Raw genomic sequence first — 27,849 nt, forward strand, 5'->3', positions numbered from 1 at the left:
TCCGAGAGTAACTGGGCAGCTGCTGCACCTTGGCCCGTGGGCGTCAGTGGAAGCCCAGAGCAGGGGTGCAGGAGTGTGTGCGTGCAAAAGTGCACATGCACCTAGACGCACACTGACATAGGAGCCTGTGCAGACGGTCCTCTTGCATATGGGCACTCTCACATCTGCAGTGAGAGCACTTACATGTGTGCACATAGATAGCCACATGTGGGATGGTATGCATGTTCATGTTGGCATCGTCTATGAGGCAGTGTGGGTGTGTGAGAAATAGGTATAAATGTACCAAAGTTTCTAGAATGCTGGTACGTGTGTCTGTAATTATGTACAGGTGCAAAAAGTTAGATCAACCTTTACAGAATCTATACTTTACATTTACCAGTGGAGACATATGTAGGACGATACATATGGGGCTGGCCAGCCATGCGAATGTGTGTGACTGGCAGTCTGTGTGTGCAGGGTGCAAGTAAATGTGGAGAGAGAAGAGGTTTCTGCTATTCCCATCACATTTCTCCTAAGTAATCATTGGGAAATATATGTGTTGGAAAACTGTATCATTCATGCTTAACTATATCTCAGCATATACAAATGAAACATGATTATTGTGCCAACTGAGATGCTACACATTAACATTGTTTATCATTGATAGAATTAAATAACCCATGCAAGGCCCTGGTAGCATTTCTTACAATTTTATTTAACACTGTTTTGACCAAGCAGCATTTGGCAAACGCCACATATACACTGTAGATTACTGGAACAAATGCATACTTTGTGAGATATAATATACAACACATGAGAAGTGTTAACAGAGGAGTGTTAAAAAATTCCACTGTCCCCATCTTTCTTTGGGCTCAATGCATCCCCCTTCCTTCCCCAAACCTGATTAAAATCCATCCCTTCACACTTCCCTAGGAGGTCCCTGCATTTGTATTTGAGAGATAAATGGAGGGTGAGGATTTGGGGTGGGAGAAGAGATAACATTCTAAGACCTGGTCTCTGGAATGTTTCTACTCCTCCCCAGTCTGTCAGAGGCAGGCCCAAGCCCCAGCATGTGTTAAATGAAGGAGACCAAAGGAAGCATTTTTATAGGTTCTGCAGACCCTTGGGTTGACTGACAAAGTTATTCATTCAGAATGAGTAAAAAGTGCGATGAAATTAGTAGTAAATCCTTCATTAAAAGATTCATAGAAATGATTCCCTGCTTCTCTTTTTTTAAGGGCAAACTGTATCCTTTCTTGAGCCCAAATGAGGACGGCCTTACACATAGTTAGAGGTCTGCCATCTCACCTTTCAAAATGTGTGCTGGCCAACAACCTAGCATGTGGGCTACATAATGCACGGCCTGAGAGAAAAGAAAAACTCAGGAGCTGGGAAGCTGGGGTCTTCATCGACAGTGCAGACTGGAGCACGAGCAAGAAAATTGTAGAACCACAAATGAGGGTCATACCGGCTGAAAATGCTCCCCTTCCAGCCACTGGGCAGTGGGAGAGGTTGTATTTATTCCCAAAGATTATAAATAAATGACACGTGTAGGCCTTTCCAAAACTTGGAAAAGGCTTCTTAATCTCGCAGGAACCAGGGCTGAAATTGCACATGGAACCTCAAAGCCCAGCTCCCTAGGGTGTGTTTTGTCACCACTAGGCTTCCTTTGGGCATGAAACAGGGGACTCCCTACACCTGCCTTCCTGAATTCTAATTTTCTCTAACTTCTCTCTGCTGAGACATAAAGACTAAAGATGGCCAAGTAGAATTGGAACATTGATTGGATCCACCCCACTCCCCAAATCCTTTGCCACCTGCAATTTTTATAGGTTCTGCAGTCATCAGAGTCATCTTTCCAGACAGCCCCTGGCCCCTCTCCAACAGCAGGGATACCAGCCAACCTGCACCAAAAAGCATGGCATCGTCTTCATGGTGCTCCAGTCAGGTCGTTGGCTCTCCAGAGCTTGGTGCCATGCACTGTCTCCTGCGTGAATGTAGAAAAAAAAATTCCTAATGTTTGGATTAGAAGTAAGAACGGTCACAAGTACCCATCAATGTGCCTCTTCCCAACACACACACACACACACACACACACACACACACACACTTACACACACACACACACACGCACCCTGTCCTTGCAGATAAATCATGAATCATCTCCGTGGCTGAACATTTTAGCGTTCGGTAATATTCTCAGAGGCCCAAGGTTTTCAGGCAAATCCCAGGTCTGTGCACAAGGACACTGCATAAATCCCTCCCCTTATGAAAGGCCAGGCCGAGCAGATGGGACCACTCTTAAGTAAACTGCCGAGCCCTCCCTTGTCCACCTCAGGAAGAGCAGCAGGGAGCCAGCCCTACCAGCCACAAGAGCAGAGAGCAGCAAAAGCTGCTAATTCTGAGGCTAATGTTCACATCCCCAACTTATCTCTCTGAGGGAGGTGTCCGTTTGACCACACAATCCTCCCTCCTCTGCCCCAAGGGGAAATCAGATCTTGAAATCAGATTGGAGGAGGTCACAGCCGACCAAGTGGTGGCCAGAGTTGGGAAAGCAAATAGAGCATTGGAGAGCCAGCCGGGGCTAGGAGGAGGTGAGAGGCCAGAAGGCCACTCAAACCCAGTTTCTGTCTGTGCTAAGTCTGGGAAATAACCTCACAACAGCTCCACTTTCCGATAACCCGCCTCATTAATATTTATTTTTTAAAAGAAGAAAGGGCAGATAATTAACACTCAGTAGAGGTAGAGGCTTTCTCCATTCTGTTCTCTGTCTGCCCACGCCCCACCCCGCCCCCCGCAGCCTAGGCCAAATACATACACTGTACTATCTATCACCCCAGCCCCTACTCATCTCCCCAGGTGTGTCAGGAAGACATAAGGCAGGTGGATGGAGATAGACAGACCCGGCACCCCAGGTGCTCACAGGGAAATGCACGGACTGTGAAATTACACCAGGACTGGACAACTTACCACCGTACTGGAACCCTTGGGGTACTGAAATAATTAACTTACTAATCAGCTACACCTTGTTTTTTTCCTCTTTCTGGAAAAAAAAAACACACACAATTGCAAATCTCCTTCACATCAGGTTCCTCTGTCAGTCACTTGGAGACAAGTGATGCTTTGGAAGAAATGCACTTTGTGCCTCCATGTAGACTGAAATGCATCAGACCACGTTGGGCCTCCTCCTCTTCCCCACCCCTTCCCACTAGGCCTGGGGGCCACACAGAGACAGAATGTTTCTGGAGATGCAGGGTTTTTTTATGTCCACGCCACGGAGCTTTTCCATCTCCGCTAAGCTTTCTCGCTTTTGGCCCTCTTTAGCCTGTTTGCTGGCGCTAAACAGCCAAGATCCATGTGGAGAAAAGAGGATTGATTAGAATCGTAATAATAATCCCCCATTCGTCCAGCTTTAGCGTTCACAAAGTGTTTTCACACATTATCTCCTTCGGTCAGAGGAGTTTGGAGCTGGAAGGGAACTAAGCAACTATTTAGACCCATCCCCATGTGTTACACAGGGGGAAACTGAGGCCCAGGAAGGGTAAATGTCTTCTCCAAAGGCCACAGCTAAGGACAGTGTGGCCAGGTCCCTATTGTCTAGAGACTCTGTGTCGCCTCTGATACTCCGAAAAGAGGGAAAGAGCATGGTCATCTTTTTGCTCCACAGTGGAGATATAAGCCAAGAAATCAAAAAATTAAAAATAGGACATTAGAACGAATAAAGGTAATTCTTGTAAGAAATTATTTGGCAGGTGGGAGGTTGGGAGTAGGGGATACTAGTCTAAGTCCTAAATGGAACATGTTAATTAACACACTTCCCTCGCCTCCCTCTCTCTGTCTCTTTGTCACCTCATCTCCCCCTTCTCTCCAGGTTTAAAAATATGAGCATTATGTAGTTTGAGATCTAAGGCTTAATTTGGGCACAGGCCCTGAAGGAGAAAGCATACTTTTCTTGGATTCAAATCTGGCACCTAACCCCCATCAGGATTCACAGCATGATGGGCTCATGTGTGCATGTGTGTGTCCGCTCAAGACATTGGATTTAACGGTGAAAAACAGGCATCTTGATCCTTTCACAGATCAGATGATTTGCAAATTAATAGCTCTTCCCCCCACCCCAAGGCTAGGAGGAGGTGAAAAAAGATTTCTGATGGGGAAGGGGAAGGCGGAAAATTATAAAACGGGGATAGGAAGTTAAATGACATTGTATTCTGTAGAACAAATACTTCCCTGTGAATGGTGAGTGTGTATTTGGACACGGGTCTCTGCATTTCCACAGGGCCGCCTTGCCCCGGTTGCCCGAGCCTGTTGGAAGGTAAGCGGTTCCTTTGTGTGTTCGTTTATTACTAAGCCCAACTCTTTTCCCTCTAAAACTCCTTCTTCTCCCTGTTGAGCTGACCATGCTTCTGGATTTATGAAGAGAGATGTTTTAGCAGAAATCCCCCAGAGTGTCCCATCAGCCCTAAATCCCAGACCCACTCACCCCCTCCCCAAGACCCCATGACACACAGCATGCCAACACGGCTTCCTCTTGCCTATGCATTAGCCATCCATTGTGGCAACCTGACATCTCTCACACATAAAACCGTAAGAGAGAAATAAAATATCTGTCTCTTGGCGAAAATAAAGCTTTGCCTCCCTCCTGATGTATAGGATATAAAATAAAGCCGCGGCTCCAATAGTGGCTTTTCCTTATGCCGGAGTTGCCTTTGCACACACAGAGACAATGAAGACGGATGGTTTGGGACAAGGCCCAGCCTCCTGGGGCCGCCTTCACCCTTTTTTATTATCCTCTCTTTCCCCCTTCCCCGCCTTTTTTTTCTTCTTCACGTTCTTTCCTTTCTGGTTTGGATTTGCCTTTTATATGCCCTTCTCTTTCTATCCTCTGGAACTTTATTCCTCCTGCTCACTTTCTTTCTAAAGCATGACAGACAGGGAGAGAAGAGCCAAGTTTCTCACCTTCTCACGCATGCCCGCCATCTCCCCACCTCCCCCTTCTCTAGACCCCAACTCTCTCTGGACTGCCAGCCCCTATGACGAATTTTGCTGTTAATGCTCAGGGATTTGCTTTGGTCAAATATATAAATGTTCCCAAGGGACAATTAAGAATGTGTTTAGTGGGGTGGGGGGTGGATTTTTTTTTTTTTTTTTTTTCCTGGGGAGCTGCCCTTTCCCTCTCCTTCCTCTCTCCCTCTAGGCTGGCTGGCTTATGGACCTCAACAATTACTTCTTTAGTCTCTGAGGAGGCCAACAGGGCAAACCTGCCATCTCCAAGGGGTGAAAGTTAAAATTCACCTCCCAAACCCAAAGCCTCAAAACTGCATCATAGACAGCCCGCAGGCCTTGGGCCCCTTCCCGCCAAGTCCAACATTCTCCTGCCTCTTGTTCCCGTCCTGAAAACTGAGAGTGCTGTGGGGGGAATAAGAGGAGCCCCTCCCCAGGGTCACACAGAGAGAACTGTCTCCCTAAGTCACACAATCACAGAAACATGGTCACCTTCCTGCCCTCCCCCACAGCACATGTGTGACCTCTTTTCTCTCCTGTCCCCGGGGGCCTCACCCTTGCCAGGTGTGCATCCTCTTCACTGTGCTTCCCTGTCTCTCCACTCCTGTTTGGGTGGGTTTGTCCCAGAAGACTCTTCCCATCCTTGCCCTGACCTCATCCCTCTCGCAGCCCTCTATCTACCATTCAAAACCTCCCCCACTCCCAGCCAGGGCTGCAGGACACACCTCAGGTCCTGGGAAAACAGTGACTGAAAGAAGGGGAGCAGGGTCTGGGCTGGGGGTCGGGGATCCGTAGGGGAGGGGGAGGGGTGGGGAGCCCTAGGGGAGGGGGAGATTTGGTGTTGCCCCGGAGGTAGGAAATGTCCAGCAGAGGGGCAGTGGGTGGCTCTCAGCCTCTGAGATTGATGAAGGGCCTCTGTGTGTGTGGAGGGCTCCTGGTCACCCCTAATCGGAGGAGATTTTTATTAATGCAAACATGGAGGGGCTGGTGAAGCAGCACCATCTATTGAACTCTGCCCACCCCCCTCAAAAGAGGGGAGGGGGGCTTAGAGCAGCCAAGTCCAGGAAGAATTCAATCCCATTCCCAAAGGTAGTTAGCTTTGGGGGTCTCTTTCCACTTGATATCTCTCCAGATCTCGGCAATGACCACCGCCATTAGGTAAGGGGAGAGAGTCAATTAGTGGGAGGATTAATTACTCGGAGGCACGAGCCCCGTTTGTCTTCCTTACGGGGTGTGTGTGTTCAGACAGGGGAACACGGGCACGCACCCAAATACACATTGTTGTCACGCCGTCTTAGACGTTTTATTTATTTGTTGGATTCCTGCCCAGAGCCGCTCACACGCTTTTCCACGGGCGCTGAGTCTCCCACCGAACACACCGCCTCCTCTTCTCCCGCCTAAGAGCGCGCCTGTCACACCCCCGCCGAGTCCCCCTAGTCCCCGAGTCCCGCAGGCCGCCCCTCGCCGCCTGTAGGGTGATGGGCATGGGCTCGGCGCCTGTCCCCGCCGCCTTTTTTAAAAAAAAAATTTTGGTTGTTGTTGCTGAGTGTCTTTCCCCTTTCTTTCCCTCCACTCCTCCATGCATTTCCTCAGCACGCCTTTTATCGCGGCTTACTCTTCCGCATTCCTCTCTTTTCTCCGGTTTTCCGCCCTCATTCTCTTTCCCCAGGCCTCTCCCCTCGCTCCTGCCTCCTCCAGCCCCTCCCTTCGGAGACAGCCGCCCGGGTCGGCTCCGCAGCGCTGACTCGCATCAGAGATCGCCGCGCTCGCTCGACCTCGCTCCGCTCTCCGCGCCCAGGAGCTCGCCAGCCTCGTGGGAAGCCGGGCTGGTTTACGCAGCCGAGCGCTCACTGTGAAACCCCGCCGGATGCTGCCCTTTCCTGGCCTCTGGGTACCCCCCCCCACACCTCCCCCAAGCCTTCGCTTGGGAAAACCTAGCCGAGGCCAAGTACGTAGTGGGGCAAGGTGACAAGCCCCCCAAACTTCTCTCCTTCCGTCACGCCCCGACTGACGCATCTCGAGCAAACCGCCTAACTTGGGTTTCTTCCTGGGGGCGGGGGAGGAGGTGATACCGACCCCGCTCTCACTGTGTGGGCCAGGGGACCTAGAAAGTGCTGCACACAGTAGGTCATTTCCAGGACGGCGTGATGGAGTACGATGAAGGCAACCTGAGGCAGGAGCAGCTGAGAGAGGAAAAGGAGGGATGGGGAGCGTCGGATCCGATGCGAGAGGCTCGGGCCAGTTTCCTGCGTGGCATCCGGGCGTCCTCACCGGTCCGTGCAGTTGGCGTGGCCTCCGGGATGGGCAGCGTCCAGGGCTCTCTCCTCCTCCCTCTTCCTGGCCCCGGGCCTCGCCGCCCGTTCCAGGGGGTCGTGGCTGGATAGGAGCGCTGAGGGCGAGGAGGGACGCAGGCATCGACGGTGGCCGCTCTTGGGAGATTAACAGCGGAGCAGACTCGGGTCCTGGGCCTCAGGAGCCACTCGAGAACGTGGGGGGAGGGAAGCGAAGTGAGGCTCGGAACTAAGAAGGCAGCGGTGAGAAAGGGGGTGTAGGATAGGGTTTGTTCAGGCCCCTTCCTTCCCCCCCCCCAAATCGCAGAGCGGTCGGGAGGGCTGGCAGAACGCAGACCGTCCCGTTGCCCTGGATCCCTCCTGGGCTGACCCTCCGGGCGCTTTGCTCAGAAGAAAAGCCCATCCTGTGAAAACCGGCTTCTGGGCCCTCCCCAAGAGTGTCTGGGGCGCCCAGTCCAGAGTTTACGGGACCTGGGTAGGTGTGGGTGTGCGTAGAGGGAAGGTTGTTGCTCTTCGCAGAGCAGCCGTTGGTTTAAATGCTGAGCTGAGCGGCTTCGGAGAATTAAAGCTCGGTCAGTTTCCTCTCCATGTCTCTGTGCCCAATTACATTTTAAAATAAAAACTCAGTGGAAACGAAGAAAACATCAATCTGGTGTGCTGTCCCCCTGGAGGCGTTAAATCTGGACTTTAAACCTAGAATCCAGAGCCAGGAGGCGCGCCTGGAGTGGCGCGCCCTGACCTCCTGGTAGACGCTTGGGTTGGTTCCCGCGGCCCTGTTTACTAGCCATCTGGACACAGACAAGCAGAGGCCACTGTCCCAGAGCCCGCATCCTGTCCTCACCCTCCGCTCCTCTGCCACGCTGGTCCCCCCACAGGGAGGGTTCCCTGAACCCCCAGATGGGTGCAGCAACCTCCTCCTGCCCACCCGAACGGAAGCGGCGGCGGGTGTGGGGTTCAGGAGGGGCCCGCAGCCGGGTCCAGCTGTCACCTCACAGGTCCCCCGCCGACCGCCCTCCCCAACCCCCGTGGCCCGTCTGCTTTGCATAAGAAGAAGCCCAGCTGGGGTGGGGGCGGTGGCGAGCCGCTGGGACCAGGTCCGCTATAGATCCCAGAAAGGGGCGGTTGGGTCCTGGGAGCTAGCGGCGAGAACCCAGACAGCTGGGGGAGGGAGGAGCGTGGGGACCGCGGGACTGGACCAGCCCCTCCCCGCGACCAACCCTGCACAGCGGGCTGGGGAGGCGCCTCGGGCCCCGCAGGAGGCGGCGAGGATCCCGCGCCGCGCCTCTCTAGTGTCTCCTGGGTCCTGGAGTACCGGGTACGGGTCGGCGTGTTCCTCTTGAAGTGTCGGTCCGCAGGGGGAGCACAAAGCCACGTCTAAGCCTCCGAAGCCCGCTGGCTGGGTTGGAAAACGGCCTCCCATCCCCGGTCACGCTCTCAGCCCGAGATAACCAACTTCAACACCGCCCTCCCCGCAGTAAGGAGCCCGAACCCTTACAGGTGTGTGTGTGTGTGTGTGAAGGGGGTGCGGCGAAGGCGTTAGGGGCTGCGCACCTAGAGGTCAGTGTGGGCGGAGCGCCAGAGGTGCGCGGCGGGGCTGGGCTTCCGACGAAAAGGTGGCTGGCGGCAAGGCGGGGGCAGTCCGCAGGCCCCGGGGTTGTGGGTGGTGCGGGCGGAGACGTGGAGGCAGACAAGGGGCGTTGATAGAACTCTAAAATCCCAATCCCACTGAGGCTCAAACCACATTCGCTGCAGCAGTTTGCCGGTTCGCCGGAAGAGGGTATTCTGTTTGCAAAGGGCTAGATTCCCTGCCCCCCCCCCCCCCGCAGGCTCAGTGCAGGTGGGGTTCAGGGCTCATTTCCTCCTCGTGAGCCCCGGACCTAGTGTGGGATGTCTGACCCTGCACCGCGAGTGGGGTAGAAAGGCTAGTCCCCAAATACCGGCTGGACCGGGCTGACTGCCTGTCCTTACTTTCTCCCACGCTAGGGCCGGATACTCTTCCCTAGGACCCCTTCTCCGGAAGAAAAACAAAAAACAAAACGGGGAGCAAAACAGCAGGACTGCCTAGCTTTGTCGCCTTCAAATTTCACTTGGGGAGAAATCCCAGTTACTGCATAGAAACGGTGCGTGGAAACGGAATTTGGTATTTGACTGGTGTGGGCCAGGGAGCCAGACTGACTCTTCGAGGCTAAGGCTTTCAGGACCCCGAAGCGACCCCCATGTCCGCGATAATCCGCCCCCGTGGACAGTGGTCTCGAGTTTATACTCTGAGCGGGAATTGGTGAGGTATTGGGGCTCCCTGAGAGTGAACACCGGAGGGTGTGCACTGTCGGCGGATGTCTGGGAAAGTTGAGGCCAGCCCGAGGCCTGGAAAAGGGGAGGGCGGGTAGCTAGGCTTACCCTGCCCGTGCGCTGCACACCCCAATCCACGGCTGCCTTCCCACCGACACCCCCACCCCCACCCCCACACGCCCCTGTAGCCCTGCGGTTTCCCGCCTCGTCGCTTGTTTTTATGTGTAAAAGGTGTCTCCGGATCACAGTTTTCTCACAACAACTTGTCCGGGTTGCAACTCTTCACCCAAGGCGTTTCCCCACCCACTCCTGTCCCCTCCCGGGCGCCGCGCCTCCGGTCTCCCCCGCCCCCATCAGGAAACCGCCGGAATCAACTTTACAAGACCGCGCCGCGGGAAACAGACACCTAGATCTCCCAGCGACCGGGACCCTGTGGACTTTGGATGGATTGGGGGAGGGGGGACAGGAGGAAGGACCGGAGGAGGGAAATTCTGCTGCCAAGGGCCCTCCCTTCACCACTCCCCCAAAGACGCGCAAGGTGCTCGGGCCAAACTCCTAGGCCAAGATTGCAAGAAGAAAGGGGGGGGGGGGGAAGCCAGCACTCAATGAATTAACTTAGGGCCGCCGGGGCTCCCAGACCCAGTTGCACTCCTGTCTTCAACCAGGTTTGATCTTGGAATACGTCCACCCTCCAGCAGAACTGTTCCGCCTGACCTACTCCCGCGTTCCCACCGAAACCGAGGCCTTACCGGAGCAGGAGGGGGCCGGGGCACCTTGCAGCCCGCCGCGCTCACCGCGCCGAGCCGCCGATGAGGCCGCCACTGATCCTCTAAACGCGGTCTCCCCCGCACTCTCTCCGGCCTGGGGATGCAGAATGGTTTACAGAGGGACCGCGAGCTGCTGATTGGTCGCAGGCCGCGGTGACGTCGGCGGGCGCTGCATTAAGGCGAGGGGGCTTCTAGAGCTCAACCAACAGCCAGGAGCAGTGACCGAGCCGCCGGAGCTGGGGAGAGACGCGCCGGGGCGGCGGACTGAGCCAGGAGACCAGGGACAGAGGGACGCTTGTCCAGGGAGAGCCAGCAACGAACCGCGGCCCGGGCGACGACAGCGGCGGCCGGTGCCGAGCTGTTCCGGCCGCGCAGAACTGTAGCCGCTGCACCAGGACGTTTTAAAAAGCGCTCTAAGCTACTCCCCCTCTTCCCGACTCCTCCCGCTGCAAAAGAAAAAAAAAAAATAGGAAAGAAAGAGGCTAGAAAGGAAACCCAGATTTGCCACCACAACGAAAAAAGAGGGGACAAGAAAAAGAAAAAGTCGAGCGACTGCGGGGTTGGACGCCTGCAGCCGGAGCGTGGGCCAGCGATGCGGGGCTGCGCGCCCAGACGGCCGCGAATTGTGACTGGAGCCACGATGCACCGCCAGGCGCGGTGAGGAGCCAGCCCGAATCACCTCCCGACGGAGTCCAGGCGCTGGGAGGGCGGTCCCGAGAACGCGGAGGCCGCCAGGCAGGCCCTGGGCCGAGGTGACGGGGCTGGGGCGGTGGGAAGCTAGCGAGCGCGCCCGGCTGCGTCCTCCCGGAGTTGTCCCCCTCCTTTCTCGATTGACACAAACACTTCTCCAAAAGGGGAGAAACCTAAGCAACAACAGTCAACTACGAGATCTTCCTCCCGCCCTCCCCTCCTCTCCTCCTCCTTCGGTCTGCCCCCGCCCCCTCCCCCGGCCCACCCTGGGCGCCCAGCACGTCCCGACCCCGCTGTGCGATGCCTGCAGTTTAGGATCCAAAGCTTCTCTACTCATTTTGTTCTTTTCTTTTATAAAAAGACGAGGGGAAATCCCGGTGGCAGGCAGCCGGGCACACATACAACCCGCCCTCATACTCCGACAAAAGCAGATGCACTTTGACTTCTGACAGCTCTACCTCAAGCCCGTGAGAACTCGGCGGCGCTTTCCCTGCAAATAGCTCGTCGCGTCGTCCTCTTCCTTCAGCGTCCCCGTTTTATTTATTTAATTCCGTTACCCTCACCGTCTCGGTGACCTTCACTCCTCCGCGGGTTCTGGGCAGAAGAGTCGCTTTCGCACCCGCCGGAGACTCTTTTCCTCACCCCAGGAGCTGTGGTGGCGCTGCTGTTCCCTGGGGCCTTGGGACGCCCGGGCTGCACACCACCGAGGCGCCCAGTTTGCCTCGTTTCTCCCTCTTGATTTCTTGGTGCGGATTTTGGTTTGCACCGCCGTGTGTGTCTCCTCTCTTTGGAAGGGTTGGGGAGCTCATTGCGGTCGTATTCGAGAGTCAACCCCTCTGCTCTACCTGCTCTTCTCTCTCCGGGCCTCACCCGACTAAACCAAAGACCATGGTGCACTGTGCCGGCTGCAAAAGGCCCATCCTGGACCGCTTCCTCTTGAACGTGCTGGACAGGGCCTGGCACGTCAAGTGCGTCCAGTGCTGTGAATGTAAATGCAACCTGACCGAGAAGTGCTTCTCCCGGGAAGGCAAGCTCTACTGCAAGAACGACTTCTTCCGGTGAGTACTTCCCTCGCGGGCCTCTACCGCTCCCTTCTTCCCGCGGGCCCTTCGGGGCCAGCCACGGATCAGAGGTCAGCGTGGTTGCGTTAGGGACTGCCTTTTGAGAGGGCAGCCAAGTCCCGCAGGCGCCCGCCTCTTGGCCAGCTGGCGCGCTGGGCTCCCAGGACGCGTCCCTGCTTGCATCCTGGAAATTGTGGGTCGCGGCTTAGCTGCACGTGCCTAGGAAAAAAGGGTCTGAGCCCGCCTCGGCCCAGAAGCCCCTCCAAGCTTGGAGGAAGACAGCGCGGCCTCAGGCGTTGTAGCCCTGGCTGCTCTCTTTCCCAGTGCGCGGAGCTCTCCAGCAGCTGCGTTCTCCCGGCCTCCTGGGTTGCTTGCCCTCCAGGCTGAGCTTTGAAGCCCCGTCTAGCTCCGTGCCGCGGCTAAAGGTCTCCAAGAGGTCTTGGCGGGAACCGCGGAGCTTTTTGCATGGGGTGTCACAGCCGCTTGCCTAGGCAGCGGCAGGAAATCGCCCCCCTATCCTACACTTCCCGGGCGTTCCCTAAACTCCAACTAGCCTCCCAGCGCTGGCCTAGGCAAACTGCCTCTCCGTCACTGTGAAATGCCCAGAGGCTGCAGCCTCCAAGAAGATCTTTCCTCCTGCTTCCCCCCGCTGCCTGGGGATGGCGGGAGGTTTGGCCTCCGCCCTACGCGGACTTTGGCTCTGGGGCGGGGAATCCACTCTGAGCTCTCCCAAGCACTGCCCATCACCCCGCCACCTCCTTGCGGAAACCTCGGGGAAAAGCCACGAGTTCTCCCGACACCCCTCCATTTAGCGTTTTAATTGTATTCTCTTAAATTCACTATTTCGGTCACCAAATCCACACAAACACACAAGTCAACAGAGAACTGGAGCAAACGCGATTTGTAATTTCCGGCGCGGTGCTTGAAATCTCCGTTTACTGGGCTTAGTCTCTCTTTTCTTCGGAGTCTGTCGTGACAGATCAAACTGGGAGGGGGGGAGTGGGAGTTCAAAGCCACCTGTCCCCAATGTCACCCCAGGACGCGAGGCTCTGGTTAAAGGAGACTGTGGGGCAAAGCGCTGTGCAGGCAGGTACAGTATTGCCAGGAGAAGCCCAGGCTGAACCTCTGAGCCTCGGCAGGCCATACCCTTTTTCCCTGGTGCTGGCTGGAACCCAGCCGGGGAGCTGCGAACCGTGCCAGGGGGCCCCAGAGGCCTGGCCCTCCCGCAAAGCGCGTCCCGGTGTCTAAAGCCAAGCCTCGGCTCTCTCTTGCGCCAACCTGCCTGTCTTTGGGCTTGAACGTGGCGGCGGTCCAGCTGCGGCCGTCTGGGCTCTCCCAGGCTGTTTGTTCACCTGCAGCGGGACTGGACCTCGCCAACCCCTCCACCCGCCCCCCGCCAGTGCGCGGGTCCTTTGGCGGTGAAGGAGAAAGGGCGCGAGAAGAGAAAAGCGGCGCTGGGGAGGCGTTTATAAGGCGCTCTAATTAGAATTTGACTGTTTTCTGAATCTAATCGGAAAATAAGTGCCTCTCCCCCTTCCCTTCTCCGCCTTGCCGCCTTCTCTCTCGGGCAGCGCTTTTTTCCTCGGGGACAACATTGGGCGTGAGGCTAGGAGTGGGGGCAGTTTGGGCGCCGCGCTCTCTCACGCTAACCAAATGTATCTCCGCCCCGACTTTTCCTGGTGCCCGCGCTCTCTTCCTGCCTACTTGATCTGCATTCTGCCTTTCTTACTTTTTTGCTCGCTCGCTCTCTTTCTCTCTCCCTTTCTTCATTTCCCCTTCCTTTTCGCCTTCCTCCATTTTCTGCTTATTTATTTCTCCCTGTCTTTTCCCCTGCCTCTGTGTTCTCTGCCCCTTCCCCCGTTCCCCCTTGCAGGTGTTTCGGTACAAAATGCGCGGGCTGCGCGCAGGGCATCTCCCCTAGCGACCTGGTGCGGAGAGCGCGGAGCAAAGTGTTTCACCTGAACTGCTTCACCTGCATGATGTGTAACAAGCAGCTCTCCACCGGCGAGGAGCTCTACATCATCGACGAGAACAAGTTCGTCTGCAAAGAGGATTACCTAAGCAACAGCAGTGTCGCCAAAGAGAACAGCCTCCACTCGGGTGAGGCCCCTATTGCCCGCTCACCGGGGCGGGAAGGTTCTGGGAGAGGAAGGTCGGCCAAGGCCGCTGCTCACACCTGTCCCTTCCTTCTCTCCAGCCACCACGGGCAGTGACCCCAGTTTGTCTCCGGACTCCCAAGACCCGTCGCAGGACGACGCCAAGGACTCGGAGAGCGCCAACGTATCGGACAAGGAAGGGGGCAGCAATGAGAATGATGACCAGAACCTGGGCGCCAAGCGGCGGGGGCCACGCACCACCATTAAAGCCAAGCAGCTGGAGACGCTGAAGGCTGCCTTTGCCGCGACGCCAAAGCCCACGCGCCATATCCGGGAGCAGCTGGCTCAGGAGACGGGCCTCAACATGCGTGTCATTCAGGTCAGGGTCCACTCAGTTCCCCCAGACCCACTGGACTCCTCCAGGGCAGCTTGCAGGAGCTGAGCAAGTTCGCGGAGAGGCTGGCCTTGGGGTGAGGAGAAGCCCAGACACACCACACCCTTACCCCTTTGGACATTAGAAGTTCTGCCCAATGTTTAGAACGACTGGAAACCCCTAGGTCTCCTCCTCTTCCTGGTGAGAGTGGTGGCGGAGGGGGGAGGGAAAGGGAGCTCCGCAGGAGGTTGGAGGAAGGGACATTGTGGGACACCCAGTAAGAGTTGGGGCGCTTTTTTTTCTGCACCACCTACCCCTGTTCCGAAGGAGCCCAGAGGTCACTGTGCATGTGGAACTTAATGATTCCTCTGACTTCTGCACAAGGAGATCTCCCTCTGCATCCCTAGCCCCAACTTTGTGGGTCTCTTGCCCTAGTTAGACAAGTCCCAGAGCAGAGACTTTCCCTCCGGAGAGAGGTGGGACATCCTGGTTAGAAGGTGAGGTGGTCAGTCTTCTGGGAGTCAGCCCTCCCTCATGGTCCCAAGTAGGATGGGGAGGGGAGGTGGCCATCTGGGCAGCTGTGCTGGTGTTGTAAGGACCTGAGACTGCATGTGCTTCGGGTGGAGTCTCTGGCCCAAGTTTGGTTGTCTTGTCCATGTGCCTGGCTGCTCTTCCAAGGTGTGGGTGGATGCGCCTGGGAGGCTGAGTGTGCACACGCATGCAAGCTGCCTCGGAGGGAGGCCCTGCAGCGCTTGGGAGGTTGTGCCAAAGTCCACACACGTGAATGGTAGGCTGCATGTCTGTGTCACTTTGAGTGCGCTGCTGTGGATAAGTATCTTTGGCGCTGGAAGATTGTGTGTGGGTGTGAAAAGGATATTGTGTGTTTTGGTGTCACTATCGTTGCGAGACTGAGTGTCAACAGGAAGCTGTTTAGTTCTCTGTCTGCTATCCTGTGGGGGAGGGAGCTGCCAGGGACCATGGAGGGAAATTGTGTCTGACACTGCTTGGGGAGGTTGAGTATCTATGTGTGCATAGCCCCCGAGAAGCTGTAACTATGACATTGTGACTGTTAGAAACAACTCCAACTGCCTCACGTTGGGCAGGGCAGCTTGCCCAGGTCCTCCAGGCGGGAATCCTGTTCCCCGTTGGCTCAGGGGCCGCTCCAGCGCTGCCCTACTCAGAGGACCCCACCCCCAACACCATACACAACACGCGCATACACACACGGAGCTCTGAGAGCTAGGCTGTGGAGGGTGAGGGGCCGGCCCGGCGGCGAACCTGAAATGGGGAGTGGGTGAAATGGGGAGTGGGGTTTTGTGGCTTCACCCCGTGGCGTGTATGCTTCAGGTCTGGTTCCAGAACCGACGCTCCAAGGAACGCAGGATGAAGCAGCTGAGCGCGCTGGGCGCCCGGCGCCACGCCTTCTTTCGCAGTCCGCGCCGAATGCGGCCACTCGTGGACCGCCTGGAGCCGGGCGAGCTCCTCCCCAACGGGCCCTTCTCCTTCTACGGAGGTGGGTGCGCTGCCCCGTGCAGGGCTCGGCCAGGCCGGGGTTGGCTTCGTTGGAAGCGGGTGGCAGCGCCGCAGGCGCTTCTCTCGTTCTGCAGATAAAAGGGGCGAGGGGGGAGGCTGGGAACTAAATTATGGGGGAGGTAGTAACACCGAAGGCCGAATCCCTGACCCTGAATGAGGCGGGTGGGCAGTTAGCGAGCAGCTCGTGTGTGTGCACCAGCCTCCTCCCAGCTCCCAGCCTGGAAGGGAGCCCCCAGCCGGCTGGCTAGGGTGCCTCCCTGCCCTTGATCCCACCCCGCCCTGACATCCTCCTCCCCGCTGCTCCGCAGATTACCAGAGCGAGTACTACGGGCCCGGAGGCAACTACGACTTCTTCCCGCAAGGTCCCCCGTCCTCGCAGGCTCAGACACCAGTGGACCTACCTTTCGTGCCATCGTCCGGGCCGTCCGGGACGCCCCTGGGCGGCTTGGAGCACCCGCTGCCCGGCCACCACCCGTCGAGCGAGGCGCAGCGGTTCACCGACATCCTGGCGCATCCCCCTGGGGACTCACCCAGTCCCGAGCCCAGCCTGCCCGGGCCTCTGCACTCAATGTCGGCCGAGGTCTTCGGGCCAAGCCCGCCCTTCTCGTCGCTGTCTGTCAACGGCGGGGCGAGCTATGGGAACCACCTGTCTCACCCTCCCGAAATGAACGAGGCGGCCGTGTGGTAGCGGGGTCTCGCACGGTCCGCGGAGTTCGTGGTTGTACAGAAATGAACTTTTATTTAAGAAAAATAGAAAAAAAATCATAAAAATCAAGTCACACCCCCCACCACCACCTTCCTCCAGCCTCGGGGACCATTTTCCGTCTGGGGAAGACTGGATGGGAAAGGGAAACATGAAATAGGATTTAAATCTGCCTGGAGGTAGGACTGGGATCCGCGAGCTGGCTGGCCAGGTGCAGGACTGGGCTTCCGAAGGGAAACACAGACCTCTCCTCACCTCCCACCTGGACCCGACTCCGTGGACAGACACCGCGGGCGTGCCAAGTCTGGCCGGTGGGCGGCACAGGAATGACCAGGGCGGCCGCCGGGCGCACAGCTCAGTGGTGACGCCAGGAGGGAGGCAGCGCCCACAGCCGGGCTTCGGAGGTGAGCCGTCCTTGGGCGCTCCCAGGCCAGCCAAGAGGGTTCTGGCTGTGGGAAACCCAATAGTGTTGGTCTCAGTTCAGCAAACAGCGACAACAAACTATTATAGCTTCAGAAACGTCGACCTGCTGTGCATCAGGTGGGACTATATATATATATATATATATATATTTTGTCTCTCTGGGTTTTTTTGTTTTTTGTTTTTGCCAAAATTGCAAAATTCTAAATGTAAAGCCCTCACTATCAACTCTTCTACCTTCACAAAGCTCTACACACCTATACACACAGACACACTGGATAGGATGGTCTCCAGCCAGACCTCTCAGTAAAATGACTTGAACATCATCTGTACAAGAAAAGTATTCTACTTTCAGTCACACACACACACACACACACACACACACACACACACACAGAGTTTTTAAAAAGACGAACTAAAAACAGTCAACTGTTTACGTATAATGTTAAATTCAGGAGTTCAGTGTTTTACTAATACATCCTGTTTTGAAACCTCTTGTTCAAAAACAAAAAGTTTTGAGCAGTCAACCAAAATTGTTCCTTTTCTTTTCCTGTAGATGTTCTGACAGATTTGCAGGGCTCACAGCTCACTGTGCTAGTATGTAAAAAGGTGTTGTTTACACAAGGCAAAAAGAAAACACGATATTCAGACACTTGCCAAATAGAATAATTATAGCACAAATACTGTAAAGGTGCCTGGCACCACAACCTGAGAAAGTGTTAAAAAAAAAGTGTTACAAGGTTTAAGAAAGAAACATCTTTGCTAATTTTTAGTCCTGTTGAACATTCATGGAATTGTTAATATGACTTATATAGACCCACACAGGTTTTATTTTTGTGTCTTTAAGATAAAAGTCCAAAATATTTAAATTTTATGGTCAAATATGCAGTCAGCAGCTGCTACTTTTTTCTTTATATATTAAATTTCTCATATGTCTTTTATTGTTCTGATAAACCTAAGCTTGTGTGACCTCCAGTGCATATTAGACCATTCACTGTATGAAAGAAAACATGTTGAATAAATTTGTGAGTTTTTAATAAAAATAGAAAATCTGATGTTTAGATAATCGGTGTGTTATTTGATGTTGTAAGATCTGGAAGGGAGGCAGGATGGGGAGCCCAATGACCCCTTAGAAGTGAGGCAGGACTGAGTTATCTGTTTTCACCTTGGCTGTGGTTGAACCCCATTCCTAATGCCAGCCAAGCTTTTCTCCATGGCTTCCTGCTGTTATTAACTACAGATTTGCATTCTGTGGATTTAACTGGTACAGTTGAAGAGATATTTGCTGATAAGTTAATACAGAATTTGAAATAGAAATAAAATCCATGGCTCAAAATGAATGACCCTAGTCTGTGATTAGGCATGAGATCACATGTATTCTCCCCCCTCCTCACCTCCCCCCACACACACAAACAAGACTGGACTTGTGAATGTAAGCTGCAAATATATAGTTAGAGGTGGTCTTTTTCAGTTTCAATTCATTTCCCATAGATAATCCTGTTTTCTAATTTGGTGGTTTGAAAGATAATGTAAAACGAATGTACAGTACAGCTAAAAGTGAAATACTTTAATCCCTTTCACAGAAATGATATGAAACAGTTGTTTTATAGTATTTGTTACATTTGAAGTTCCCCAGAAGGAAAATTGTTTTGCTGGTACAGATACATATTACATTTCTTTGAGAGATGAATAAAAATAACCAATATAGAAATCAAATGTCAACTGGCAGTTTCCCATTAGTTCTGAAAAGTAGTTCAGTCCCTTCCAAGCCTTCATTAAGTGTGGGAGGAATTTAAATATTTTATCTACTATGAAATACATGTGTGTGTGTTAATATCAAACCCTATTAGAGTTCCAGGATTTCTTTTCCATGTCACCTAGATTTCACACTGGGTTATTTACTCCCCCCACCCCGTTTTTAAAATCAAGGTTTTACATTAAATGGCATGTGATTTCTGGTGTTGTTTCCATATTTTGTTAAGACACAACTAACTGTATCCTGACAAGAAGGCTTTAAAATAAGCAATATTTCACTGCACCCATATGATGGCTTATCGAATGGGGAGGACTATCAGGGAGGAATCTGATGGTGTCCTTGTAGAAATCCAAATTTATAAAATACAGGAGAGACTTCTGAAACCCTTAGCCTCTGCACACAGTACATTTCTTTATCTGCTTTGTATGCAATCACTGGGTGGGTTTGTTTTCCCCCCATTTAGCGTTTATTTGTGTTAAATCATAGCCAACTTATTTATTATAGCCACCCCCTTTAAAGACGTTCGTTTAACTGCACCTCATTGGGAAGCTGCATTTTCCTATCAAGCCTACTGAATTATTTAGCAGCTTTATTGTGGAATCGGGTGCTTGATAAGAATCGTTTCAGAGTTGGGCGCTCCGAGGCAGCAGCTCAGTCTTTCCGCCTTGGTGCTGTCCCCTGAACCCTAGCGAATACCTGAACAGGTGGCAAAGCTTAGCAGTCAATTTTGGAGCTGCCTGAGAAGAGGAAATCTAGAAATGTCAGGAACTGTGCTTCCCATCAGACCCTCGCTGCCCACCTCTAGCGCTAAGGTGCAGAAAAGCACCTCACCATCCCCACTCCGGTGGGGCCAGGAGCTCCCAGAGAAAGACAGGGCCAGCCAGGCAGAGGGGAGCACCGAGGCAGTCCCCTCCCGCCTCAGAGGGCAGTTTCCTCTCTGGCAGCCTGGTTTCTCCCTGCAGCCATCTTAAAGCTGCCACCGCTTGTGCCTTTTGCCACCTGCCCTCCGGGTGCCAGCAGTGGAGTCGCCATCTGCCCTGGGGGAGAGAGGTGAAACTCACCCACCCAACTTCTCCAGGCTGGGGGAGGCTGTGGGAATCTGGGGGGCTACTTTAAGGGGAGACAAGGTTGGGGAGGACTGTTCATGGAAAGCCAGGACAGGCATTGGCAGGGTCTGGGACCTGGAGATGGATAGTATCAGAAAAGAAAAGAGAGGCAGTTAAGAACCTGGTGTCCCCAAACTCTTGGTCATGTGATAGGCCGTTGATTGGGACAGGGGGGCAGGGTGGTATCTAATGGCACCCTTGTCCATACTCTGGTATTCCTACATCTGTCTGCCACTTTGCAGCCCTTAGGCAGCAAGCAGAGGGAGACCCTCTGACCTTCTCTGCAGAGGACTGTTCTTTTGGGAGTGTGCTCCCATTTGTTCCCATCCCCCTGCTTATCTCATCTGTTCTCATCTCTAGAGCAGTCAGAGGTTTGCATTTCTTCTAGGAAATGAAGTTTGAAATATGTCCTCCCTTAGTCCACCCTCCGTCTCCTTCCCACCCCCACCAGGAAACCCCTCTCTCCTTTTCAAGAAACTAGAGGGTGCGGGACAAAGAAAGCATGGGAGGTTGCTCTCCTGCCCCATGCCTCAGTTTCTCTCAGTTGCATCTTAAGTTTTAGAATTCTCCCTCTTTTCTCCATTCCTGGAATCCTCTCCCTACCCTGCCCTCAGTATGGGGTAAGAAAGCAGGGGAACATTTGGGGGCCCGGGGATGTATGAGACAGGAGTGGCTGTGTCCTGTTGGCATGACAGCTTAGAGGTGGTCTCTGACCTGCCTTGCCTTCCTCCCCCTTTCTCACTTTTCTTTACCCCTAGGGCAGATTTCTAAGCAGTATGTGTCCAAAATAGGAAGGGAAGAGGATTGTGGGAGGTAATTTCCTAAATATGGGCGGAGAGAAACATTTTCGTCCTTCGAAGCCCAGGGCAATGGCCCCTTGTCACAGCCTGAGCAGCATGCTTTTGCTCTGAGAGGGGCACCAGACTGCAATTCCAGGGGATATGTTGTGTTTGTTTTTTTAAAAAGCTATTTTCTAGCTTGAATTTTCTTGCAGGCAGTAAAAAGCAGGGTTTGGTTGTGTGTGTGTGTGTGTGTTTGTTGTTGCTGTTTGTTTGTTTTTTTGCCTGAGTCCCCTGTCCAGGATGCTCCAGTTCTAGCCTGGCATTCATTCCCTTCCATGTTTGTGGGGGAGATCAATCCTAAAACGGGTCTCCTTCCCCTATGCAGCCACGCAGGAAGGGACATATGTATGACAAGGCACACTAAAGTGGTGGTCTCTCGTTGATCTTGAAGGCATATGAAGACTGTGAACGTCAGGGATTCTTACTTCCCTTGGGTTCCTCAGTAAACACTGGGGAGCTGAGGGTTCCCTAGGAAGTTCAGCTGTGGGATGCAATTAGGCTGGGCTGTACCCAAGAAGGACATGGGACATCTTTAACGTCTGTTTTCTGGAGGCAGTTTCTGTTTAGGGGTTTTCTGTTCTCTACAAGTGACTTCAAACAGATACTGGAAGGGTAGACGGCTCTGTAAGCACACTCATCTCTTATTGTTGCCTCTATTTACAAGTTTGTCTGCCCCTCTAGGCTGATCACCAAGGAGAGACTCTAACTTACTCATCTTTGCATCTCTTCTAGCAGTGCCTGCCACATAGCGGGCAGTCAGGGAATGCTTGATGAGGAAAGAGAATATTAAAGGATTGTATCTTTCCATGTGCCTGAATGCAATTAAATTGATCCTATTAAGTCTTTATATTCTGAGTCTAATGGTAGATTTGAGGTTTTCTGTATTTGAGTATCAGTCCCAAGGGTCTGAGTATGCCCTCATCTTTGAACAGCAGAGATATCAATAGCGATGGGTGTGAAGAGTAGTAAGCCCCTCCCCACCCTCTTTTCCCTGTTTAGACAAGGCTACTTGGAGAAACTGCATAATCGATCTTTATTTATGCACAACCATAGCGATTTCTAATTATCCCTATTAGTAAAGATGCCAGCAGTCTGCCGTACACTTACACACACACACCTCTGATGTAGGATTCCCAAATCCTGGCTGCTGCGGGGCCAAAGTCTTAAACCCGGCCCCTCCAAATGGAGAAATGCCAGACCTGCTTTCAGTCCCAGTCTGTGCGTGCCCGAAAGCGCACCTGAAGCTCGAGACGCTTACGCTAGACTCCCTCCTTCCCAAATCAGCCACTACGGGTCACGGCTACACTACACTTTATTTCCAAGCAAATCTCGGACAAATCTTGAGGAATATTTTATTCGAAGGGACAACGGCTCGCATCGCAATCCCTGCTGAGCGTCGGCGTCAGCCACGCACCCGTGCGCGTTCCCGCGCCTCCCAACACGCCCCTCAACGCGCACGCGCGCGCGCGGCCGGCTGGCGACAATCCCTTCAGTCTCGCGGGCGCTTCCGCCTTCATTCTAGTAGTGATGCCGAGGCCCCGCCCCCTCCCGGAAGTTGCCCGCCGGGAGCTGGGCGCTGGGCTCCGCGCGGTTCCTGACTGGCTTTCGGAGACGTCTCCCCGAGGGAGGACCCAGCGGGGAGAGAGCGTCCCGAGCTAGGGCCGCACGTTCACGTGCGCGGCCCGGAGCGGAGTGAGACCTGGTGACCATGGCGGGGTCGCAACCCCTAGCGCTGCAGCTGGAACAGCTGTTGAACCCGCGACCACGCGAGGCGGATCCAGAGGCCGACCCGGAGGAGGGTGAGGTGACTGGGGCAAGGCCACGTGCGGGCCCGGGCCGCGTGTGAGGGCCGCCTCCTTATTCCTGTGTGGAGAAAAACTGCCCCCGCGACCCCCGGAGGGTTGCCCGGAGGACGGCTGGGCTGCTGACATGCTGCCTACGGTAGTCTCGGTGCTCGGGTGGGCGGAGCGTCCCGCGGACTGTGGCTTGGTAACCTTGGGTCCAGGCTGTCGCCGGGAACCAGAGTCTAGTCGCAGGTTGGGAGTTACTTTCAGGATGCTCTTACAGGAATTGTGTTAGAAATGAGGAGGAGGAAGTCTCCTCCGTTTTTTAAACCCTGCCTGTCCCTAAGAACTTACTTGGAGGATGAAGATTTCCATGGTGCTGCTTAAGTCTCTTTAGGCCTCAAGACACTTGCTCAGGGGCTGATGAGTGAGACTCAGTGCTGTACGCTCAGGTTCAAGGTCTAGTTGGGAGTAATCCTGCTTTAGACTTGAGTCAGAGAGTGTGAGGAAGGGAAAATAATGAAGGATAAATGTGAGTGCTGGACTGCGTTTTAGGAATATCAGTTGAAGGAACTGGGGCTATTTAGCCAGGGTAAGCGAAAAACAAAACAAAAAACCCAAAACTCCCCGAGGGATAGGATGGAGTGAGGACAGAACATGATGATGGCTGACAAACAATGTTTGAGTGACTGTCATACATGGAAGAGGAATTACCCTAGTTTTATGTGATCCAAGGCATAGAAATATATACTACTTAGTAGATACAGAGTTGGCTTTCTGTCCAGGAACAGCAATAAGGTAGAGGACTACCTTGGGAGGTAATGAGTTCCCTGTTCCTGGAAGTTGGTAGGGATTTCGTAGAGGACATTCAAGTATGAATTGAAAGGGTTGGACAGGGTTACCATTAAAGTTGGAGATTCTGATTACTTTTCCCCTCACCCACAGCCACTGCTGCCAGAGTGATTGACAGGTTTGAGGAAGGAGAAGATGGGGAAGGTGACTTCCTGGCTGTGGGTAACATTAGAAAACTGGCATCAGCCTCCCTTTTGGACACAGACAAAAGGTATTCTGGCAAGACCACCTCTAGAAAAGCTTGGAAGGAAGACCAATGGGAGCATCCTCTATCAGGTTCTTCTGGTGAGTGGATATATTTGCATGTTTTTTTTGGGTTTTGTTTGTTTTTTGCATGGTACTCTTTCTCTTCCCTAATTTTTTAGGATTAAGATTCCCCCTCCCCCTTTTAATGAATTTTGCAAGACTAGTCTATGTACCCCCACCTATGATCTTAAGAGAGATCATTGATTTAGCTTTAGAAGGGGCCTTAGAGGTACTTAATTTCCACTTCATAAGGAATCAAAAGCCTGAAGGTATTAAGTTGCTACACTCCTTATGTTTAATAGTTCACTGTAAAATGGAGTAAGAAAAAAGGCAGTGCATATTGGACATTGAAGAGGCTGTGTATTGAAAAAGCATTGTCTCTGATAAGTGTGCTATTCAGGGATTTTGATCATTTTCCTTCAGTTTTTCAGTCTTACATTGGGTCACTTTATGACATTAATTTGTGAAACTCATCTTTTGCCATTACAAAAATAACATAATCCTTCCCTATTCCCTGCAGGAGTGTTAGAAGATGTGAGCTTATAGTTTTAAAGCAGAGTAGAAGAAGTGGTTGCATATGGTAATTACTGAGTGGATGCCATTTGGTTTTCATTAAAGAGATCAGAGGTGCTGTGTTGAGAATCTGCAGATAATATAAAACAAACTTTCATTTAGGTTATGATATATATATATATATATATATATATATATATATATGATTTAGTCCTTGATATAGTTCTGCAAGTTCCTGATAACCTCATTTCACATTTTTTGCCTAGAGACTGCTAAAGAGACCAGTATGAGACAAATATTATAGTACTTATTGTGTTGTCACCATGTGTCAGGCACTGTAGAAAATGCTTTAAATTAAATTCCAAGAATCTGGGACACAGTAAGTCTTCAAAAAATGTTATCACCATTATCATTACTTACATAATTTCATCTAATCTTCCCAATAGCCTTGTGAGGTTGATAGTATTTATTCCCATTTTACAGATAAAGATTGGTTAAGTAACTTGTTTAAGGTCATATATGTAGTAAGTGGAGGATCCCAGACTTAAGTAAGGCAGTCCGACTCCAAGAGTACTCTTAATTAGTACTCTGTAGGAATGTTTCTTAATTTGAAAAAAGTACTCTTAATTAGTACTCTGTAGGAATGTTTCTTAATTTGAAAAATTGCATACCTTTAAAGAACTTTGCATTTAGTTTTTGTATTTGTATATTTGACAGATTTCCCTGTATCTTTAGTTTATATATAGTTTTTAAAAGAAGTACTGAAGGCCTCTCCACGTTTTCATAAAATCTTTATTTTATTGAAGAAAGTTGTTGGTAACTGGTCCCTGTGTCTAATAATTATGTTTGCTATACATGGGACCCTTATGTTCTACCATGTAAGAGGTAGGATAATCAGTGAAAACCCTAATCAGGTGATACCCTAAGGGAAAGTAAAATCAGGAGCTGTAATTAACATTCCATTTACTGTAGGATCAAGTTCAAACTCCTTCCCATTACAGGTAAGACTCTCCTGATAGCAACTCTGTAGGCATATCTCCTACCATTTTGCACTCTAGTGTACTTTTATGGTGCTGGATCTTTGCATATGCTGTTTTCTCTTTCCCCTTTCTCTATATGATGAGCTGTTACTTACCTTTAATAAGTAAAATTATAATGTCTCCTCCTACACATGAAGCCATCTCTCACCTTTGCAGGTGAGTTAAGTGGTTCCTTATGACATTAACATAATTGCTGGTGTGCATATCTACCACTCCCACCAGACTATGAAGCCTTCTTCATAGGTATCACATTCTATTTGTCATTCCTTAGCATTTTTCTATGCCTGGCTCATAATAGGTGCTTAATCTATATCTATATATATAAAAGCCTAAGCGACTGTTAAGACTGAACGACCGGTCAACTGGTTGCTGTGATGTGCACGGACCACCAGGGGCAGATGCTCAATGCAGGAGCTGTCCCCTGGTGGTCAGTGCACTCCCACAGTGGGAGCGCCATTCAGCCAGAAGCTGGGCTCACGGCTGGCGAGTGCAGCTGTGGTAGCGGCGGGAGCTCCGCAGCAGCGCTACCAGGTGGCTGAGCGACCCCACCCGTGCATGAATCTGTGCACCGGGCCTCTAGTAGGTATATAATAAATTGTGTACATTTGTGTGATAGAAATTATGCATTTGGGATAGTTAATGTTGAGAAAACTGGTAATTCCCTCACACCATTGAAATCTGACCATTCTTCAAGGTCCAGACCAAGGACTATCTCTTTCTATTTAAGTATACTTAAATTCATTTGTCCCACAGTTAAAATTTCCCTCTTCTCTGGGTTATCAAAACTTTGTTAAAACTTTTAAGTCTTTTTTGTATTATAATTTTATGGGTCTTTCCCACTAGAACCTTTATGTTAGGATTGGATTTATGTTTTGTGCATCTTTGCTTCTCCATTAGCATTTTATAGATAATAGATGTGTAATAAATATTTATTGGATTGAGTACAATGTATAATACTAGTACTTAAAAAAAATAACTGCCATGGCCCTTTAGATGAAATGAAAAATACAGCCTGGTATTTGCCTCAAGGTAACATCCATTTTCTTTCCTTTTTCTCTCCCTTGTTTAGACAAGGAAATATCTGATGAGGAAGAGTCTAGAGATGGCGATTCAGAGGGGCTGGGTCTGGAGGAGTCTGATGAGGATGCCATGAGTGTTGCTGAGGAACAGGAGTGTGGTGATGATGGGGACAATAGTCTGGCCTGGAGGAAGGGGAGCAGAAACCGCTCTGGGAAAACACCAGGCTTCAGTATCCAGAATATCAGTGACTTTGAAAAATTTACTGAGGGAATGGATGACCTTGGTAGCAGTGATGATGAGGAAGATGAAGAGGAGGAGAGTGGCATGGAAGAAGGGGATGGTGAAGAAGATTTAGAGGGTGCCAGTGAGGAAGACAGGGCTGAAGACAGGAACAGTGAAGATGATGGTGTGGTGATGACCTTCTCCAGTGTCAAAGTTTCCGAGGAAGTGGAGAAAGGCAGAGCTGTGAAGAACCAGATAGGTTTGTACATGGTTTGCTTATTTTTCAAAGTGTCTGCATTTGATGTTTTTTTTGTTTGTTTGTTTTTGGCTCTTCACTCTCTCCTGTGTCCTTCCAATTAAGTTTGTGACATGCCCCACTTACCTAGAAGCCTAAAGCCCCATTCCTCTATGCTTAGCCAGCCATTTCTACACTGAGCTGCTTAGTTGGTTCTGCTCTAGTACTTCCGGCAACTGTGGAAGATTGAAGAGGAGAGTGTTTTCTCCTCTCTTTGGGCTTTAGCATTTTCTCTCATGTAGCACATATTTGCTTCCAAGATACTGAATTTGTTTCCTATAACAGAGAGTGTTTCCATGGCATGAAAAACTGTGATAAAGCTGTGTTGCTTAGAGACAGACTGGTGTGATTTCCTGTCCTTTCCCCCCTCCCCTCCCCAGGAAGATTATATAACTGAGGAATGGAATTATTTTTTCTTTCTCAGCACTGTGGGACCAGCTCTTGGAAGGAAGGATCAAACTGCAAAAAGCTCTGTTGACTACCAATCAGCTTCCTCAACCGGATGTTTTCCCTGTTTTCAAGGACAAGGGTGGCCCAGAATTTGCCAGCGCCTTAAAAAATAGTAAGCATACTTATTGGGATACTTGGCAGCACCACAGAGTTGAAAAAGAGAAGACGTGGTTTTCATGATAACATGGTATAAAATAGTAGTTTTTAACTTAAAAAAAAAAGCAATATAATTCTTTTATCAAATGAAGATAACTGGTTGAAATGGATTGGCTGCTGGAGTCATGTCTGTTCTGCTGTTTTTCTTACCTCCCCCTCTGCTCCATGGCTTTCTCAGTTACTTCTTTTAATGTTCAGAGAACACTTGCTGAAAATCTACTGTTAGAAAATGAAAGGGAGAGAAGGAATGACTAAAATCAGTTCATTTAAGTTGGTTGTATCATATTTAAAAGATGCCTTGTTTTTGTTTGTTTTTTTTATTGTGAGGTTTCTAGAAGATGCTAAGATCTTACTCATATCT

General features: G+C 51.6%; 2 protein-coding genes across 2 annotated transcripts in view; both read left to right on the forward strand.

The window, feature by feature from the left end:
• The first annotated feature begins 11,581 nt into the window (after positions 1-11,581).
• On the forward strand, positions 11,582-16,887 carry LHX1 (LIM homeobox 1). Its single transcript, XM_080678638.1, has 5 exons — positions 11,582-12,078; positions 13,955-14,181; positions 14,279-14,556; positions 15,898-16,063; positions 16,392-16,887. The coding sequence occupies exons 1-5, from the start codon at positions 11,909-11,911 to the stop codon at positions 16,769-16,771; spliced, it is 1,221 nt and encodes a 406-aa protein (XP_080534764.1). The 5' UTR covers positions 11,582-11,908; the 3' UTR covers positions 16,772-16,887.
• A 5,580-nt stretch (positions 16,888-22,467) lies between these two features.
• AATF (apoptosis antagonizing transcription factor) overlaps positions 22,468-27,849 on the forward strand; it is a 92,036-nt gene continuing 86,654 nt past the window's right edge. The window contains exons 1-4 of the mRNA XM_080677972.1: positions 22,468-22,709; positions 23,640-23,831; positions 26,415-26,846; positions 27,307-27,444. Coding sequence (XP_080534098.1) covers positions 22,619-22,709; positions 23,640-23,831; positions 26,415-26,846; positions 27,307-27,444 — 853 coding nt within the window. The 5' untranslated portion in view covers positions 22,468-22,618. The remainder of the gene's footprint in view (positions 22,710-23,639; positions 23,832-26,414; positions 26,847-27,306; positions 27,445-27,849) is intronic.

The sequence above is a fragment of the Plecotus auritus genome, assembly GCF_963455305.1.
Source record: "Plecotus auritus genome assembly, chromosome: 7".
NCBI lineage: Eukaryota > Metazoa > Chordata > Mammalia > Chiroptera > Vespertilionidae > Plecotus > Plecotus auritus.